The sequence below is a fragment of the Barbus barbus genome (genome assembly GCF_936440315.1).
Source record: "Barbus barbus genome assembly, chromosome: 8".
Taxonomy (NCBI): domain Eukaryota; kingdom Metazoa; phylum Chordata; class Actinopteri; order Cypriniformes; family Cyprinidae; genus Barbus; species Barbus barbus.
This window is the reverse complement of record NC_136736.1, coordinates 10,079,143-10,099,460: the sequence shown is the minus strand read 5'-3', so window position 1 is coordinate 10,099,460 and position 20,318 is coordinate 10,079,143. Positions and strand designations below refer to the sequence as shown.

The 20,318-nt window shown below is 39.7% G+C and overlaps 1 protein-coding gene across 1 annotated transcript in view; it reads right to left on the bottom strand.

The window, feature by feature from the left end:
- Positions 1–1,400: 1,400 nt before the first annotated feature.
- Positions 1,401–20,318, bottom strand: part of LOC306874088 (mastermind-like protein 3) — a 120,324-nt gene continuing 101,406 nt past the window's right edge. The window contains exons 3-5 of the mRNA XM_079423828.1: positions 5,794–6,063; positions 5,547–5,622; positions 1,401–4,621 (exon numbers count right to left, since the gene is read on the bottom strand). Coding sequence (XP_079279954.1) covers positions 3,651–4,621; positions 5,547–5,622; positions 5,794–6,063 — 1,317 coding nt within the window. The 3' untranslated portion in view covers positions 1,401–3,650. The remainder of the gene's footprint in view (positions 4,622–5,546; positions 5,623–5,793; positions 6,064–20,318) is intronic.

Below are 20,318 nucleotides of genomic sequence, written 5' to 3'. Positions count from 1 at the left end.
TCATTGAGGTGTTAATCACGTGCAACTTCGTAGAAAAGCCAATCATTGTTGAGATGGCCTCGTCTCCGTCCTGTTATAATAAGAGTCTTGCTTCCATCTAGCGGCCATTACAGGAACAAAGGTATGAGGGACAATAGGCCATAATAGCTCGAAATACGATTCTGCACTGCCCAATACAAATTTTAAACCTAAAATTAAAAAGCACATTTTAAACCTAAATTATAGAATAACGGGACAACGAAGTTCTTATAATAAAGAGAATGGAATTATTTGCATGTTTGGCAATCTTGTAATGTCCTGATGTTGTTTTGAACTTGAATGAATGCAAAATAGGAGTTATTTTTATTTTTACCCCGTCTATTTCCTATTTGCTTTATTACAGGGGAAATGGCATCTTATTCTATCTTCTAGGTAGGTTCTTTTTATTATTAAACATGTTTTGTACATTTTACTTCAATTAGAATCAAGCAGTAGACTACATGCATGTGTAGAAGCAACAAAAAGTGCAAGAACACTTACACAAGCACCTTCTGATTTGTTCTATAGTCTTCCAAATGGTTGCAGGTTGATTCACAGCACTGGTAGTTTTTAATAGATCAGATTAAAGGACGATTTTATTTAACTAATGGACAAAGAGCTGAGGGACCCCATTTAGAAGGAAACCCCACGGGACAGGGCAGTCTGTGTGTTTATATCCCATCTCTACTCTTCTGCAGCACATCCAAACAAACCTCTGTCCTCCACCCCCATTCTCTCTCCCTCACATTTCTCACAGCGAGGTTGTCTCACCCCTGAAGATGAGTAACGGCAGTGTCATAGTGACACTTCTCCATTCATCATAATCAGAAGATAACGCGCCAAAGCAGCACAGCAAGAGAAAGATATTAAACAACGCTCTTTAGCATATGTCTTTAATTAGGATATAAAGACACCCGGCCTGTCTCTCTCTCATTACCATTTCTCCTCCTAGGTTTTATTCAATCAAGCAACAACGTACATTTTTTATTCCTTTCATTTATCGTTCTTTCGTACTTTAAAGACTAACTCGGGGTAGGCAGTATTTAGTTTTTCACAAATTAAAACGATGTGAGGGACAGAGTCACTGTCTACCCAATGTATATTGTCTTCAGGTCATATCGTGTGCAACTTTCAGTTTTATCAGAACATTTTAATATTGCCAACCACTGAACAGTCTAGCTCCTCACGGACTCGTTTTCCTTAAATCAATATATACACACATACGGTGCCTACCTTGACTTTGGCCCATTTCTTGTTTTGCCACATTGTTCTCCTTTTCTTTCGTTTTTTTCTTATATAATTTAAACTGATATAGAAACAGATTAAACTTGCTATATTGCTATACTCTTTCCTTCTATCAAATAAATTGCAGAGACATATATTAATGAGAACATGAGAACATGATCAATCTCTTTAATGTATTTTTTTCTGAAAAACAAATTCTTTGTAACTCTCTGGCATTACCATTTACATAATTCTGTACATGAAGAAAAAAAAAGCACTGCTTTAGATACGGAGTAAAATTTTTAAACTAGAAAAAACCTTCAAAATAAAAATTAGAGGACGTTTACATTACAAATTAGTAGTAAGACATTGTCTGAAGTGCAATGGTATAGCTCAGATGAGTTTAAAAGTGGAAAAAAAAAAGATGAAATAAAAATACTTCTCTATCTTAAGCAAACAGCAATATCTTTACAGTGAGTAGAGACGTATCCTCTGATGTATTTAAAATTGTAAAAACATATTTACAAATAACTGTATCTGATATATATCTTTTTCCATCACATATATGTCAGCACCAGTACGAAATAAAAAGAAGACAAAGTTAAGCTCGATGACTTCAACAGAAATCAAAAACATGTTAATCTTGGTCCCAGATTGTTGATATTTGGTGAGACGACAGGAGGACGTGGGCTTTACCCTCTCCATCTGCAATCCTCTTGACAGAGCAACAATATAACACTGCGAAACACTGAAGACGTGAATGCGGTCGATCTCCCATTAAGACAAAAATAAAAAAAGGGCAAGTCAGTCACAATGTTACATTCATGCTCATTCTTCAGAGAGCAGAAACAATAAAACTAGAGTTTGATTACAAAGACACCATGACTATAATACCGTAATACCACAGCAACACACAACAGAGCAGAAAAGACTGATGTTCTTATTTGTGTGGCATCTCATGGTAAACAACAGAAAACTAAAGTCTGGTTAGTAAGATACCATATTGAGACTTCATTTGAAATGAGCTGACAAACTCACAACAATGAACACAAGTTGGAGGAAATGGGTCGTAAATAAATGTGAATTACCAATAAAGAGCAGAGGCTTATATTAACAAATTAAGTCCATTTTTGTTTTGGTTGAAATTTTGTCACAGTTGAAAGAGAAAGTTGAATGCAATAAAATTGGCTTGATGTAGTCTTGGTGTGCTTGTCTTTCCTGTCGGGCATTGTGTAGCAGGGGAAGGAGTGTCAGTGTGTTCAAGAGCTGGAAGTGGTGCAGTGAAATGAAACGTTACAGAAACTAATAAATATTTGTCATTTGAAGAGTAAAATAAATGAAAAGTGGTATGACCCATCAGCGGAAATACAGTATGTATGGTGTATTTCATTTTTTCTTATTAAAATATATTTAACCAGTGTTCACAAGCAATAACGTTCAGGTAAAGAAAGGAAGAAAATATAATGTTGATTTACATATTGGTTTAAAATTCTAAATGTGTGAATTTTAAACCAATATCTGTGGGCTGTTAAAATCTTTATACTTTATAGTAACATGTCATAGTATCCTTTCTAGCTGCCATTGTGACTAAAGAAAACATCTTTCTCACAGTTTTAGGGAGGGGAGGGAGAAGTTTGTAGCTGCCAAATCTCTTCAAGCGATATTAACAAACACCTAGTTGACAAACACACACATGGCTTCACTCTTCTACTGACACTGGTCGCCTAGCGACAGCAGAGCATCCATCTTGCATGCACTGAGAGCACACAGAGTCTGATGTGTTTTGTTGTGATGCTCAGTGCAAATAAGCGCGCGCACACACACACACACACACACACACACACACACAAGCACAAAGAGCAAATGCAGAGGATGAACACGTCAAGAGCAGCGAAAAGGGAGAGAGAGAGAACACACGTAAGAGAAGAAAGAGGTGTGGGTGAACTGTTTGGTTTGGGAAAAGGGAACTATTGTTGACAAAGGCCCACCTCGAATTTCCACATGCTCTTTCATACATGAACAGGATGTCAGAATAAGGGTGAACTAAAAACAATACATAAACAGATCCATTAAAATCATTTTGCAGGTTTTCAGTGCCTCTTGCCCTTAATGCAGCAGAAAGGACATGAGAAAAAAAAAGAAAAAGAAAAAAAAGACAGAAATGGATCAAGTCCAAAATAGGTATTTCTTCAAAAACAGAAAAAAAACAATAACAAAAAAACAGAACATCGGATCCTTACTCGAGAAGCAACCCAAACAGAGAGGAATTGGTTTAAATATTGTGACAGCACACACATGTAATACACAACATGTAATATATTTCTTGGATTTGTCGACCATGTAATAAAAAAAAAAATGAAACAAATCACATTTTCCATAAAATTGTCCTGCTAAAAAAATCTCTTAGGCTATTGGCTGGGGAAAAACTCTTCCATCCAACCTTCCGTCGAATCCAAGTCTGTCCCATCCGACAAGCCGAACGAAACCCCGGCCCCAGCCCCTGATTGGCTGCCGTAACCGTACGCCAGGTCCTGACTGGACGTCCTCTGGTAGCCCTGAGGCTGACCTCCTGGCATGTACGGCCCACCCCCTCCCGATGCTCCCGGCATGCCCTGAGCAGGGCCCTGTCCAAAAGCGGCCATGTTGGGCACACCCTGGTTCATGCCTGGCATCACCATTCCCCGTGGCTGGTTGGTCCTTGGTTGCCCTGCCATGTGCGGCATCATTGGCCCACCCATTGCCGCTGGGTTTATCGAACGTGGGTCCACCATAGTCTGTCCTCCCATTGCTTGAGCGAAATGCTGCTTGGCCATTCTAGGAGCCTGGCCAGCTTGCATGGTGTACGCAGGGTTACTGTTAAACGCCACCATGTCATTTGAAGTTCTTCCGCCCATGGCCTGCATGTTTTGCTGCTGCTGCTGCTGCGGCCACGTCTGGCCTCCGCCTCCCATCATGCTTTGCAGTCTCTGAACTTTGGCCATTGTCTGCCCACCAGGGGCAACACCGGGTGATTTTATTTGCTGCTGTGGGAGGGACGGGTTCATTAGCATTCCCTGCCCATACCCACCTCCGGCCATCCCTTGCCCGCCGGCACCCGCTTGTCTCTGTGCCATCGCCATGCCAGGCTGGTTGGGATGGTGCTGCTGTTGCTGCTGGAGCATTTGGCCCATGTTTGGGTTCATACCTTGGTACATCCCGGTCTGTGTACCTGCCTGGCCTCCATACGCCATGCTCATGTCACCCTGCGAAGGCATGGCACCCGAGTTCTGGACGGGCGTCATCTGCAGTATCCCGGGGTTCTGTTGCTGCTGCTGCAGAAGTCGAGCGTTGCGCATGTTCTGCAGTGCCTGGTTCCTTGCTGCCATCTCCTGGGGTGTGCCTAAAATAATTTACAATTAAATAATGTTAACTGACATCTGTTGTTCTCATTACATTTCCAGTACATCAAAGGCTTGTTTCAATTAAAGTCAAATGGCAAAAGTACACAGTCTCAATGCATAGCGAATCACTGTCATTTATATATGATGACATAAATTGCACACTGAAATCTCCAGATGTCTGTGCATCAAATTATTAATTCCATGTTGGACACCTTAAAGCTTCAATGAACACGTATTATATGTTAAATTATGTTAACAGGAATCAGACAAAAATTTATTTAAAGCTAAATAAAATGGATTTCCTGCTTACAGCCCTAACACACGACTGAAAAATACTGCTTTTCAGCATAATTTGAGTTTATGAAGCTGCATTTCTGATATCGTTGTCAGATTTTACTGCTCATATGAAATATTTTATTAAAATGTAATCTTGTCAAACTGTATTTGAGATTTTAGTCTCCTTTCTAGAAGACAGAAGTAGTACTTTTAACTACATTTAAAGTAGCTATGTAAAAGATGACCTGCGAATTAACCGATTTTTAAGTCAAATAACCAAAGAAACATGAAATATTATGTCCACTGATGCCTAAATTTAAATTTAACATTCAACACAACAAAATATCAATAGATGGGCTCCCTGTAAGTGCAATAGACTTAGTTTAAGTGTATGCATGTGTGCATTCATTAGAAATGCTGACAGATGTGGCAAAGCAGAATTTTTTTAATGTGAATGACACAATTATTTATTTTCATTTTGAAATAGAGAAATGAAAGAGGTTTAAAGAAGGAGTTGAGATACACTATTTACTTCAAGATCTTACATTGCTAAAACCGTAAGCCATTGGGCCACAAATTAATATGCTCATTACATCTACTGGCAAAGTGTTTTGTGTTTGGGCATGGATATTTTTGTGTGTGTCTTGCCTTGAAACTGTTGGAGCGGGTATGGATTCCTCTGTGCCTGACTCATCTGTCTGGGGAGATGCTGCTGCTGTTGTAACTGGAAAAAAAAGGAGGCAAAGCAGAAAAATGAATGAATATCAAAATTCCTCATCAATAATAACAGAAAACAGAACTCTGAAGCCATGGAGGGTCAGCAGCTGCTTGCTTGCACTATTTTATACGAGTATTTAATAAAAAAAAAAAGCCCTGAACTGTCAGTGGTACTTACCTGTTCTGCCAGCATGTGCTGCTGCTGTTGCTGTTGTCTCTGTTCTCTCAATAGCTGTGCTTTCTGCTGCTCCATCAGATGGAGCTGAACCCTCTTTTCCTGCTCCATAGCCATCATCTGCTTCATCATGGCCGCCTGCTGTTGCTGCTGTGGATTGGGCAGATAACCGCCAGGCCCCGCCCCATTAGGCCCTGCTGAGGTCACACCCCCTGGCCCTCCGTGAGGTGGCTGGACTCCCCCAGCCTGTCGCGGCAGACCAACCACACCTTCCTACAGGCACAAGAACAGAGAGCTGATCAGAGAGTGTTCTGTATAACAGATGATTCACTTCATTTATTCAGTCATTAAATTATTGACAACTAAGAGACATAATATGGTTCTAATTGCTTAACAGATTATTTTCAGGGTGAATTGTAATTTGATCTCTGAGGACTGGTACCACATTAAACAATATGCATATTCAATAAACTACAGTTCAAACGTGTTTTTAAATAAATTTATACTGCTATTGAGAAAAGATATATTAAACTGATCAAAGTTACAAAAATGTTACAGTAATGCTACAAAAGATTTCTATTTCAAATAACTGCTGTTCTTTTGAACTTTTATTTTTTATTTAAAAAAAAAAAAAAAAAAAAAAAAAACTTAAAAATGCGTCATGGTTTCCACAAAATATTGATAAGAAACAGACAATAAATGTTTCTTGAGCAGCAAATCAGCATATTAGAATGATTTCTGAAGGATCATGTGACACTGAAGACTGGAGTAATGATGCTGAAAATTCAGCTTTATTACAACACAAATAAATTACATTGCAAAATATATAATTAAAAAATAATAATTATAATAAATTATATTATTTTACAGTATTACAGTTTTTACTCTATTTCTGATCAAATAAATGCAGCCTTTGTGAGCACAAGAGACTTCTTAAAAAAAGATTGAAAAAATCTTGAGCCCAAGGTTTTTAATGTTAGTGTGTCATACTTCACATGTAAATACATTTAAATTTAATACAGCAGTAAAAATAATGTTAACATCAATAATGTAAATGGATGTCTCCTTTCCATACTCAGACTTTAAAAACTATTTTTGTCCAAGAATAAATGTAGAATATATTTTTACAATGTCATAAATTAAATTTGGCATACTTTTATCAAAATTTGTTTCCTAATGAACAAAAATTAAACCTCAAAACAAATATAAGGGGAGCTGTGGAGATCTCTTTCTCCTGTGTAGGGTGAGGAAATGATTTCCCTCTGAATAGTGGTTAAGGTAATATAAAATGACTTCACTTAGCACACTGGAAATAGACAGCGGTCTTGTCCTGGACAATATAAACTGAGATCCAAAACAAAGAGTCATGAGACCCAAGACCAAGTGTTTATGTTCTTATAAGATCTGACGTCCAAGAAAACTACACTGAGACACCATGGCCTTTTGCTACTTTGTTAATAGAAGCAGTGAGAGCTAGGATAGGGAATGTTAGGCAGAGGAGGGGGAACTGTTGCAAACTGCATTCAAACTCGCATCATCCGCACAAGCACCACATAATTCAATGTGCCCGAGCACATTCACTAACCGCAAGGCTCCAATCTGGAGAGATCATTTCATTTAAACCAGCTCTCCACGAGGCATTTATAACAGAATAAATAATGAAGCACAAACATGCACACGCCACAGGAGACTGTACAGATAAATCTACACCAGACCGGTCAATGAGCGCAAATCTGTGTGTAGACAGCTGGATCTCTTCTGTTAACCAGTCATGCTGCCCAAACGTGCGCTGATCAGCACGCAAGTATCTCTGTTAATGCCAGACAGGCCAGAGGAGGGCAGTGTTGATCTTTTTTTCCCATCACTCCTTCAGTCTCTTTCTCTCACTCCCTTTTTGAGCCATCATCTATCTCTATTTCTTCCACCTCTGTGCCCATGTCTCCATTCTTTCCCTCCTTCCTCCACATTTCCCTTTACCTCCTCTCTTTTTCTTCTCTTTCACCCTCACCGCCTTATATACTCTTTTTCATTACGATCCCCTCATCCCCCCTTACCCTTCAGCTCTCTCTGCAGATGGCTTAATCATGAGTGGTGTAAAAGATGTGTCTCCTTCTTCCTGCCGGATAATGTGTGTGAGCCAAAGACTCCTCAGCCGAGCATGGAGAGAGAGAGAGAGAGAGTGATGAGGGGTGAGAGAAAAGGACTCAAATGACAGAAAAAAACATTAAAGAGAGGGAGAGAGAGAAAAAAACAGGAAAGAGCGACAGAAATAGAGAGAGAGAGAGAGCGAGAGAGAGAGAGAGAGAGCAGGTAGCCAGGCAACAGTGGCTGTAATGTTGAGCAGATGGTGCTCATAGGAGCCATGATGGACGACAGCGGGCAGCAGCCGCACACGAGAGATAGAGACCGGGAGAGAGCAGCGTAAATTAAGTCTCTCTCTTTTATCCTCTCGTCCTCCTCTTTCTATCTCCATTGCTGATTCTGTATCCATCTTTTCTCTTTCGTTAACACATGTGTGTGAACCACTCTTGATCCTACAGTTTTTGTGTGCTGTCATCTTTCTCTGAAACTAAACTGTCAACTAAAAAGGTTGAAGACAATAGGATCAGTGCAAATGTATAATAAGATGGTTTATAAACTGACAGAATGATTACTGAACTTGAAAATGTTACTGAAAGTATAGTAGTGCGTATTTTCTGCAGCACTGGCAAAACCAAAAAGAGTAATGGGGGAGTCTGTTTCCAAACATGTTTCCAGGACACTCCTACTGCCCATGTTTAGGCAAACAAGTAGCCCCGCCCCCAAACTCATGCCATTGGTCAAGCCAGAAGCTGACCACCTAATCAAACAGCAATGTTTTGAAATCACCACAAAACTTGCACTCTTCAAAGACGTCACCCTAGAAATGGTTCGATTACCTTTACTTACTAACCTTTACCTTCACTTACCAACCTTTTAAGTTTGAGAAAGTCTTTTAAACAAAAATGTGTAATTTCTGTAGCACCAGCATCACTAAATGGAACTGAAAATAAATACAAAGTTCTGGCATGAAACTCTAGTGGGCGCAGTCCGATAGATCTAACTCAGTATGACAATGACGACATCACGTCACAGCTGACTGGTTCTCTCCTGTATCGGTAGCCAATGAGCTCACTGCTCAACATTTAAATACTTGGCTAATGCTTGTGGTAGCAGTTTGCATCGCACTTCAGAAACCCTCCACCTTCCCCAGCTCCACCTGTATAGATCTGCTACGGAGTGATCATGTATGCTATGTGGTATTATTCATGTTATATGTGCAGCAGCAGTATTTCTTACATGCTCAAAGCAGCATGTTGTGGTTGTATTGGCAGTAGCAAGTCTCTGTATTTGCTCTGCCGCAGCAGAGTAGCAGATCTATTCCACCAAGACTAGATACATTAAGATTGTCATGTACATTATCATACAGATCACTTTGAGAGTTGTCATGAAAGAACTAAAATAATGACTTCAAACAGGTTTCCTGCACAGGTTCTCCAGAGTATTTACACTTTTAGGAGAAATCAACCTATGGCTTACATACAGTTGTCGAAGCATACTAAGAAGAAAGTATTTTAAAAATGTAAATGACACTAAGCTAGGTGAAAGCATTAAGTGTGAGGTTTATTTTTGGCATTTTTGCCTTTATCATAATAGGACAGATCAGAACTGACAGGAGGCAAAGTGGGAGAGTGATAGGGGGCGGGATCGGGAAAGGTCCTCGAGTCGGGATGCCCGTAGCACAGCGGCGCTGTATGTCGGCTCGCTGCCCACAAGGCTATCGGCGCCACCTAAATGTGAGGTTTGACCAAAGTCAACAAACAAACAGGCAAGACTATCAGATGGCGGCGAACTCTTAAAAGTTCGGCTCATCTGTGATTGTTAAAGGCGTTGAAAGATGTGCTAAGGAAAACAGCTCACTGCAGTTTGCACAAAGCAATACATAGTGCAATACAGAGTCAGAGTGATTACTTTCATTGATCTCATACATACACACACAAACACACATTGATTACCAGTAGTGAGCCTTGGCCCAGATCAGACACTAATCTGAGGGGCTTGCTCATAACATCCCCTCTAATAATACACCACGTGCCAACACACGGCCCTCATGAGGGCGTTTGTGTGTGTGGGTGGTGGTAGTAGTGACTGGCCAATTCAACAAATCTGAGCTGAATACTGACAGACGTGCACATAAACCCAAGCTATGACATCTTAAACGTGTTAAAGAATTTTGGCATTGCCAATGATGCATAAATTTAGCTTCGGCTGATCATTTGCAAGTTCAGGCCCAATATGGCTTAAAAGACTCAAGAGACAAAGCATGAGTTGCCCCCAAATGGTTGACAATTTTTTTTAATGGTCAGTGCCTGATGGCATATGTACACCCCCTATAACCACTGCTCTTTCTCATTTATGCATGCGCTTTTATGCAAAGCAGCTTGGTGCTTTATCAGTTCATGCAATCCCTGGTAACTGAAATTGCGACCATCACAAGTCGTGGCCTAATGGTTAGAGAGTCGGACTCGTAATCCAAAGGTTGCGAGTTCTGAGTCTCAGGTCCGGCAGGAATTGTAGGTGGAGGGAGTGAATGTACAGCGCTCTCTCCACCCTCAATACCACGACTGAGGAGCCCTTGAGCAAGGCACCGAACCCTCAGCTGCTCCCCAGGCGCTGCAGCATAAATGGCTGCCCACTGCTCCAGGTGTGTGTTCACGGTGTGTGTGTGTTCACTGCTGTGTGTGCGCACTTTGGATGGGTAAATGCAGAGCACAAATTCCGAGTATGGGTCACCATACTTGGTCGTATGTCACGTCACCGTCACATTGGTAGCTATGCTTTACTTTTACTCTCAAGCAGCACTACTTAGGATTGATTAAACAGATTGATGAAATAAAAATGCATGACAACAAAGGTGTGGAGGGGCCACTGTCTATCGAAACCACCAGGTGCTGCTGCCTGTTTATTTGCTTGAATATCAATTACGTCAAATCTACTGAGAGCATGTGCACAAACAAATGAGAGCCTAGCAGCCACAGGATCGCCAGCCAAAACCAAGAAATCTACTTCACAAATTGACCTCCAACAAAATGCATATTTTACATGATCCTTACATCTGCTGCAGCAACTACAAAGAACAAAGAAATGCCAGAGTAGCCGTTCTTTTGTGTGTCAAAACCTCCATAACACACCTGTTATGAGGTAGGAAAGGCCGTGCTGCAGCCCACCCCCTCATTTCCCACTCTTCCGTCCCCTTTTGCACAAACTCTCCACCTCTCTCTACCCCCAACCTTTTGCCCTCCCTTCCCTCCCCATGATGCATTATCTCTTTCAGCTTCTATATTCCCTTTCTCCCTCTCTCTATTCCTCTGCACAGAAGCCATTAGTGGTGGCCGTAAAGCCATATTTCTGTCTACAGCTCAATTACACGCGCACACACACTCACGCGTGCACAGGTTCAGTGCCAGTTCATTGAGCATTATAGATAGAAATCCATCCGCAGCTCTGATTTCTCCATATGAATCCCTAATAAACAATTCCAGTAAACAGACTGAAAAGTCAAATGATGATGTTAACCCCCAGATGTTCATTTCAACAGCCAAAGTAGGTGACCACATTCAGATGTGCCACTTAAAATAGCGTGAAATTAAATTAAACGATCACTCTTTGAGAAAGACGAGCGTTAAAATTCAAGAGATGGAGTGTCTGAATGAGGCTACTTGTTTTCCTTTGTTTGGGCAAGTCTGCGGCGTGAAATTGTGCATTGTTCGTTGGCTTCGCCTCAAAGTTTCAGAAATAAATAGTGAGCACACACGGCTCAATTAAACACAGACGGACTCTCTCTGTGTGGATCTGCAGGTAGAGGTATGAGGAGAAAATGATGAAACCTGATGTAAGGATGAGAAAGTAAAGATAATAGGAAGCACAGCGAAATAGATGTCTCCCTCATGCTTCCCGCTCACTCTTGCTGTCTACCACTCTTTTCTCTTTATGGAGGATAAAATGTAGTATTTGGAGCAATAAGCTATTCTGTTTTGCTTTTTTAAAGGAAAAAAGTCAAGGAATGCCACAGAGGGCCACACAAAATCAGATGCAGAATGATGGACATTCATAAAGTTCTATGCATTTACTACAAGATTAAATATTGGGGTAATTTTTTCATATTCTCAGATACCAACAATAATGCAACACGTCTTCAGAATTTCACAGGCTTTTCTCTAAAACCAGCATAGAAAATGCAGAGGTCTACAGATTTGCATGCATATGTGCGACCTGCATGTGTCATATGATATGCAGATTTACCCTTAAACACAACAGAATTCAGAGTTGAATGTCACAACAGGTGCTTGTGCGTCTGTTTCAAAATCTTCTCTCATTCTTTCTCCTCTTATCTCTCCTTTGTTTCTCACAGCTGTGCCTTGTTGAAAGCGATCATGACTAATTATTCAAGGCTCAACAGAAGCAGAAATTATGATGAACTTTATTATCCGAGTGAGAGAATGAGAGAGGGAGAGAAAGAGCGGAGGGAAATGTTTTAAGCTGTTGAAACGGTGTTTGATTGGTGAAGGGTTTTTAAGTGCGTCTGTGACAGATTAATTGTCATCTTTTACGGTCTCACTTTCCTGGGATGAGTGAACCAATCATGGCTCTTCTCTCAAGAGGGGAGATAAAACAACCAATCACAACCTCAGATCTCCTTTCTTTATTGTACAACATTCCCACACAGGGAGGCAAGCTCAGGCTCTGATAAATCGAGTGTGTGGGTACGTGTGGAATGAGGGAAGCAGAGTGTGTCAATACTACATATGAGCTTTGTTCCAAATCATAGTAAGCTGCCTACCTAGAGGGCATTTTAAGGCACCAAAAAGTACAAAAAGTTTGACAAGACAAAATATTGTCTATAATCACATTTGCAACATGACAGCATTGTGTGTTTGTGATGTGTGTGAGCATGCGCTAGCGCGGCTTCAGTGTTCGGTTTCACAACCACCCTCTCCCAGGCACTTTTTCTCCTGAGCAGCAATTACCAGGGCCTTGATTTATGTGTCCAGTCAAAGAAGCCTCCTCCCCCTCTTTTTTCCTCCCTCTCTCACAGGCCTTTTATCATCAAGTCACTCTCTAACAGCACCGCAGCCACCCCTGAGATAGACCTCATCAGATAACACACGCACGCACACAATGAAATCTTTAAGAAAAAGGCCTCATCCTCTCGGGATGGGGCGCAATCGTTTAAGTATCTGAGAGCGTAGTATCCATGCATGCACGTATGCATCGTGTTGTATGTTAATGTGGAGGGCACCACACGAAGCTCTTTCTCTGTCTTGCATGTTCTGTCTATAGTGAGAGATGGGTGGGGGGAGGGGCAGAAGAATGCACGGCCTCGGGGGACTTCCGATCCTGGAGTGAGGGAGGGAGAGAGAGAGAGATAGAGCGGTGGAGAGGAAAAAGGGAGGGAGAGAAAAAGGGAGGTAAACAATCCGGCACACTTACAGAGCGCAGAGGGGAAATAGAGAGGATGGGTAAACGTGTTTAAGAACACACACACACAACACTGCCTCAAAAGAGCTGTTCGTGGGCGAGACTCTGACACACACTCGTTCGACAAGGAGAGAGAAAAGGCAGAGAGGAATAGACGAGGTGTCTTTTTTTTTTCAACAGCGTGACAGTGTTGACTGTTGACGGCTGGGAGTGTCATTGTGGGCAACGAGAGGGAATTACCAGACATGAAGCAAACTAATTACTGACTGATTCACTAATTACCTCCAGAGAACGAGACGGAGAGAGAGCTGCTAAGTGAGCATCTCCCCTCCTGTCATGAAATAATGGGAGAGGAAAAGAACAGCAGCCTGACACAATGTGCTTCGTGACATCATTATGAGAAATGAACAAAGGCCCATTTGTTGCCGTATGAACCTGTTGGTTTAAAACTAGAACTACTGTAAACACATTAAAAAAAAAAGGCAAATTTCGCAATGTTTGGATTGCTAATACATTTGCTATTGATGTTATGCCTAACATCTATTTGGGTTTTTACAGTACAACCTTTCAAAGTATACTCCATTTGATAGCGTGTGCTTGACATATGCGCAGAAGAACGAGTAGGCCTAATCCTTGTCCAGAGTTACACTTTTTTTCCAAAAGTTATGAGCAAAAATAATGTATTTATAGTCGTTTAAAGTAGACTGGCAGGTGTCTTTTAATTCCCCAAAACAATAACTGATCAGTGCAGGTGTTGATTGTTTTTTTTTGCTGTCTTTAGTAGTTCTGCCTCCTTTGCTTCTTTTCCAACTGTGAAACAACGGCCTGGGTCAGTGTTGCCTCCTTGTGGACAAACTACTGTAATTAGCCATGTTAGCATTGATAGAAAAACTGTGCTGTGTGCATACAGTACACAAAAACGTGCAGGCTGATGATGAAATTCATGTCACGCAGGCTGTACACAGACCCTAGCTTATGCGTAAAAAAACTAAGTATACTTTAGGTATTAGTTGGTCATAAATGTATGTAAGTAAATTTCCCTACTAACCTGCAGCAGTCTAGAGCTCATCTGAGCGCTCAAAGTGTTTTTTCCATTTACGGATAATTTCTCATACCTGTTGAGTTACATTTATAAAAGGATTTAACTGATAAACAAGATTTGCTTATTTGCTGCTTGTTTTCCTCTTGTTCCAGTCTTTCAATCGATGTTAAACATATATAATTATCAGTAAAGAATAAACTGTAATGCGCTGACAGTGCTACTATTATAAATATTTAGAATTGGCATAAACATGTAAATTAAATACAATTAAATTATTTTCAATAATAATAATAATAATAATAAAAAAAATACATTTAATGCAAAAAATAAAAGGTTTGTTCTCATATTATTAATCACAATATTTATTCTCTTGGTCCTGAAAATGTCTGGATTTTTAAGTCTTCTTGCAGAGACTCATTTTAAATGGCGTTAAGTCAACTAGCAGCTATAGATAGCACATTGAAAATGCCGAAATACGTAACCGGACCTTGCGAGCCATACTTTGGTGCGTCACGAAGCTCAGTGCAAGTAGACCATTGAGGGTCTTTACGGTGCATTTGCTATCCCGACAAGCACCACGCCCAAAGGTGATTTTGTGGCTCCTGAGAGGGTCGTGTCTATATTGATTTCCTCTCTAACTGCTAAAGAGGGAGAAACATTGTGCAAGACCGAGACAGAAAGAAAAAACACAAGAATATGACAGCGGCAGAGATGTCGAAGGGGAGTGGTTATTACTTCGATAAAGAGACAGAGCGAGGGAGTGAACGAAAGAGAGACTGTGTGACAGAGTGAGAAAAGAGAGCGAGGGAAGGAGGGAATGCTGACACTAGCGGAGAGACTAGATAGAGGAGAAAAAGAGAGGCTCATTTGCAGTCTGTCTTTGTGGAGAGGGTCATGAGCTTTTGCACACGCTCAGAGCGTGCTGTCTACATTAGCTAGCAGAGCGCGTAGCGACGGGGGCTAACGCTAGATCTCACACACGCTCCGCAACGGAGGGATGAAAGACACAGGTTAAGACCCTTAAATATCACTGGGATTTAGGTCTGAGAGAGAAACAGAGAGAGAGAGAGAGAGAGACAAATGAAAGTAGTGTGAGTTTAGTAGAAAAGAAAATGTTATTTTAAAGGGATAGTTCACCCAAAAATTTTAATTCTCTCAATAAATTACTCACCCAAATGTCATTCCAAACCTGTAAGAACTTTGTTCATCTTCGGAACACAAATTAAGATATTTTTGATGAAATCCGAGAGCTTTCTGACCTTCCATAGACAGCAACACAACTGACACGTTCAAGGCACAGAAAGGTATGGAAGACATTGTTAAAATAGTCCATGTGACATTAGTTGTTCAACCGTAATGTTATGAAGCTACGAGAATACTTTATTGGCGCAAAGAAAACAGAAATAACATTCAACAATTTCTTCTCTTCCGTGTCAGTCTTTGACACATGTACACAAGACTACATGACGTAGTTATTTTGTTTTCTTCGTACACAAAAAGTATTCTCGTAGCTTCATAAAATTAAGGTTGAACCACTGATTTGAACCACAGCTTTGAAACGACAGAGTGACTATTCAGTTTCGTATCATTTACAAAATATTATTACTTGCCTATAAGGCCCTAAATGGTTTAGCACCTGCGTACCTAACTTGTCTTCTACCACGCTACACTCCAACCCGCTCCCTAAGGTCACAAAACTCTGGACTTTTGGTAGTACCTAGGATAGCAAAGTCCACTAAAGGAGGTAGAGCTTTTTCATATTTGGCTCCCAAACTCTGGAATAGCCTTCCTGATAACGTTCGGGGTTCAGATACACTCTCTCTGTTTAAATCTAGATTAAAGACACATCTCTTTAGTCAAGCATTCACATAATGCTTCTTGTAATCTTGTACTGCTGTTATATCTGATCAAATGTACATTATTATTATTCTTTAGCTTGGGTTGAACAAATCATTTTTGCTTAGATGGAACAGCAGCTACGCTAATTATGTCTCTATTTGTTTCTCTGTTTCTGTCACTGGATTAACATCCCGTGGTAACTAGGAATTCCAGAAGCTTCAGTCTGGATCCAACCCTTAAATGATCTGAGATGACCGAACACCTGAGAAAAGATAATGCCAACCCCTCAGAGGACCTCAGAGGATGCCAACGCTCAGACAACATACAGAATTACCAAATTTTGCCATAAGTTAAATATATTAAGGTTCTGCAATATATAAATATATTGTGGAAACTTAAAATTCCTGTAGAGCTGCTTTGCACCTATTTGTATCGTAAAAAGCGCTATACAAATAAACTTGAATTGAATTGAAAAACTTGAGTGAATAAATAATGACAGAATTGTCATTTTTGGGTGAACTATCCCAAAGTAAACATACAGTGAGGGTCTTAAAATAAACTTTCTACCACAGTGTTTAAAAATATTTCTTATATTCACCCTGATTCTGAATGCATTTCTTGTTTATTGACAGGAAAAAAAATTTCCTTACATATTTGCGACAAAGTACAGGTCAAAGTCACTCACAGCAACATAAACGAGATGAGCCAGTATCCATCTCTCTATAACACAATTAAAATATGAGGAACACATTTGTATGTCATGGCTTAATGCGAAAAGTTTCCCAGATATTTGTGCCTCTGATTTGAAATCTGCACATCAGCAAGTGTTAGATCAATGTTTTTATAATATTACTTCGATGTTGACCATGTTACACAGTTTCTAATAAAGTTGACAGCTGTCTAGTAGCTCATTAGCAAGTTTTATTTACTCACCTAATCCAATTTTACTCACATTTGGCACTTGGCAAGTTTTCAATTTGGATTCTGCATAAAGCAGTGAAAAACCCTCTCTCACACACAGATACCAAAGGCATGTAAGCAATCATACACACATGAAATACCACCTGTAGTGAAATTAAGCTTTTAGCGTCAGTAGTAAAACTGAGTCCGGCTTTTTCAGTATCTAATGGTCATGAAAAAGACCAACAGCTTTCCTCTATTTCAATAAACACCTGAAGCCATAGCCTGTGTATTGGCCAATTTGCAGCAGCACTGCACTCACTTGAGTCAAAACTGCTTCAATTTGAATCGTCACTCTCTCCCAATGAAGCACACTAAGCTGGGTGGGAGTTTAGAGAACGTTTACAATGTTAGGAACCATCCCTTCCTGGGATGTACTGAAATACTTCCAAAGTTAACAAGTTGTGAGTTGTCTGAATAATTAGTTAACGAGTCAGTCTTAAGGTAGCCTCGTCAAGTCAGTCTTACAGTCACTTTTGATCAATTTAATGTATCCTTGCTAAATAAAACTGAAAAAAAAAAAAAAAGACCTGACCCCAAAATTTTGAAACTTTTGACCTCAATTTTTTTGGATGAATTCAGAAAGCATGCTAACAGTCTATCAGTCAGGTACTGTTAGCATGCTAAAGCACATTGTAAGAACATTCCAACTCGCTCTGAGAAGTTCCTGCTAATTTCATCCCACTAAATAATATTAAGTATTACAAATATTTGTATTAACTAGGCAGTTTTTGGAGGGCTAATCTACAATGCCATTGTCCTGAACCATTCCTTTATCTCTCCTCCAAAACATCTAAGCAAATTTTGACTCCACAAAGTGTTACATGAGGCCAGTAAGTTGTCTAGCTTAATATAATCAGCAATGAGAAGACATGTAAGATAAGAATAAGATGGTCGCAAGCCTTTTCACTCTTGAAAATCTAAAAAGCTGTTAAAGGAGCACAAATGTGATTGGTTCAAACTAAGGTTAATGCATGTTCAAGCCTGAACTTGTCAAGTTAAACAAGCAGAAAATCTCCTGTGTGATAGTGGATGTCTGATGGGATGCACAACTACATCCAAAGAAATGAGTTACGTACTTCGAATCAGAGAACAAATTGCTATACCAGGCTAAATATAATTAGTAAAAGTCATTTAGGAAAGGCAGTTAGACACACACACAAGCATACACACCCAGAGCTGTGCATCAATTCCCAGGTGAGTCTGAAGACATGACCATGGCTATTTTTGTCTCATCTACAAAAAAGAAAAGGAAAGAAACGGAAAAGGAGGAACGGAAACAAGACTCTAAATATAGTTCAATGTGACATTCCAGAAGAGAATAATACTCTTTCCTGCAGTTTGACCAGAGATTGAAAGAGTAAAGAGAACGAAAAGAGCTAGACAGAGAATTAAGAAATAAAAGCGATAAACACTAAGCAATGACCTTAAGAATCACATAAACATGATATTAATGATTTCAAATGCCTATTTTGAGAAAATACAGCATACTTCCACTTGATCACCTTTACAACTTGCTAAGGAAAGGAAAATAATTGACAAAGAATCATGACAATTTTTAAAATCGCACTAATCAGACCTTTTACAAGCTTGACACAAACTCTCTTCAAGAAGAGGTCAAACGAAAGACAGAGAAAAAAAAAAAGATTGCCACACAACTATTTCCGGGGGCTACTCAAAAGTTTAAATTCATTCCGCAGAAGTTCCTGTAAAATCTGGAGAAAATGTGAAAAATGTCCACAGGCCTAGTTACGATGCACCTCACCACGTAATTTTGGTTTACTTGCAGCTAGTGTACAGTAAGCAGCCTGACCTTTTACTTGCTGGAGACGGAAGAGGGAGAGACAAGATAAGGTAAGAGCTTTTTCTGCAAGTTCAGCAGGAACTGTTTGTGCTATTCCAATCCAAGGGTGACATGTGGGAAGGGAGGGCAGACATAATCAAACGCTCAAGAGCAGAGAAGCACAGAGAGATGAGATGAAGATGGGCCATTCAGACCAATCACACCCTGAGACTGATGAGCAAATCCATCTACCTTAATAGCAGGCATCAGAAAGAAAGACAGGAAGTGGCGTGGAGAGAGAAGGAGAGAGCGAGAGACAGATAGGAGCACAGGTCAGCAGGAAAGAGAAGGTTTGCTGACTTGTCAGATTTAAGCTCCCCTCCTCCCACCATGCTTCATTAGGACGACTATAATGCACTTTCACAACAACAGGACAACTCCTCTTCTGTCCCATTCAAATAAAGAGATCTGTAATTACAAATTACAATACGGATGCAATAATATTCCAATTCTGGTCATCACAGATAAGCTGTTAATTATTTTATGTTATGGTCGATAACTGATAATTATTCGAATTCTATAATGTATTGACAAAAAATGCACAAATTTAGATGAATGTTGATTTTGAGATTTGCTAAAGATTACATTTAAGAGAATGTTACATAACGTCAAAGAAAATCTTTAAAAAACTTTTTTTTAAAGAAATGACTTTTATTCAGCATAAACAAAACATTAAATTGATCAAAAGTAAAGACTTTAAGATTATTACAAAAAAAAATTCTAATCACTGCTGAAAATTCAGCTTTGCCATTACAGAAATAAATTACTTTTTAAAATCTATTAAAATACAAACAGTTAGATAAAACGTTAATATTATTATTTGTACAGTATTTTCATTCAAATAAATGTAGTCTGAGCAGAAGAAACTTTTAAAAATGTTCAAAAACATTTAAAAATCAAGGGAAAGGGGGTAAAAAAGTTGAAATGAGCACAATTGCCCAAATTGACAAGACAATAGACAAACAAACTGAAAGAATCTGTCATTTTGATCACTAACTTATGTGATACCTGTATATTGTGTCCTAAATGAAAACACTTTAAAAAGTGTCCTATTACTAGCGTAGTGCACCTTCATCTACAGAGGTGATTCCCACGCCAAGGTCAAACGTCTCAAATAGCAACAAGAGAGCAAACATACTGTATCAACAAACATAAATATCAAACACTTTCCAAATCGGTTACAGCACACTGAATTAAAGACACCTTCTAAGGTGCGTGTATGTCCACATGACTTTCATAACATATAGGCTATGTGTGTTCTTGGATCTCTGGAGAGAAGAAATCTGTGTGAGTTTCAGTGATTTTATGCAATATACAGTATGAAAATCTCTGATGGGTGGGTCACTC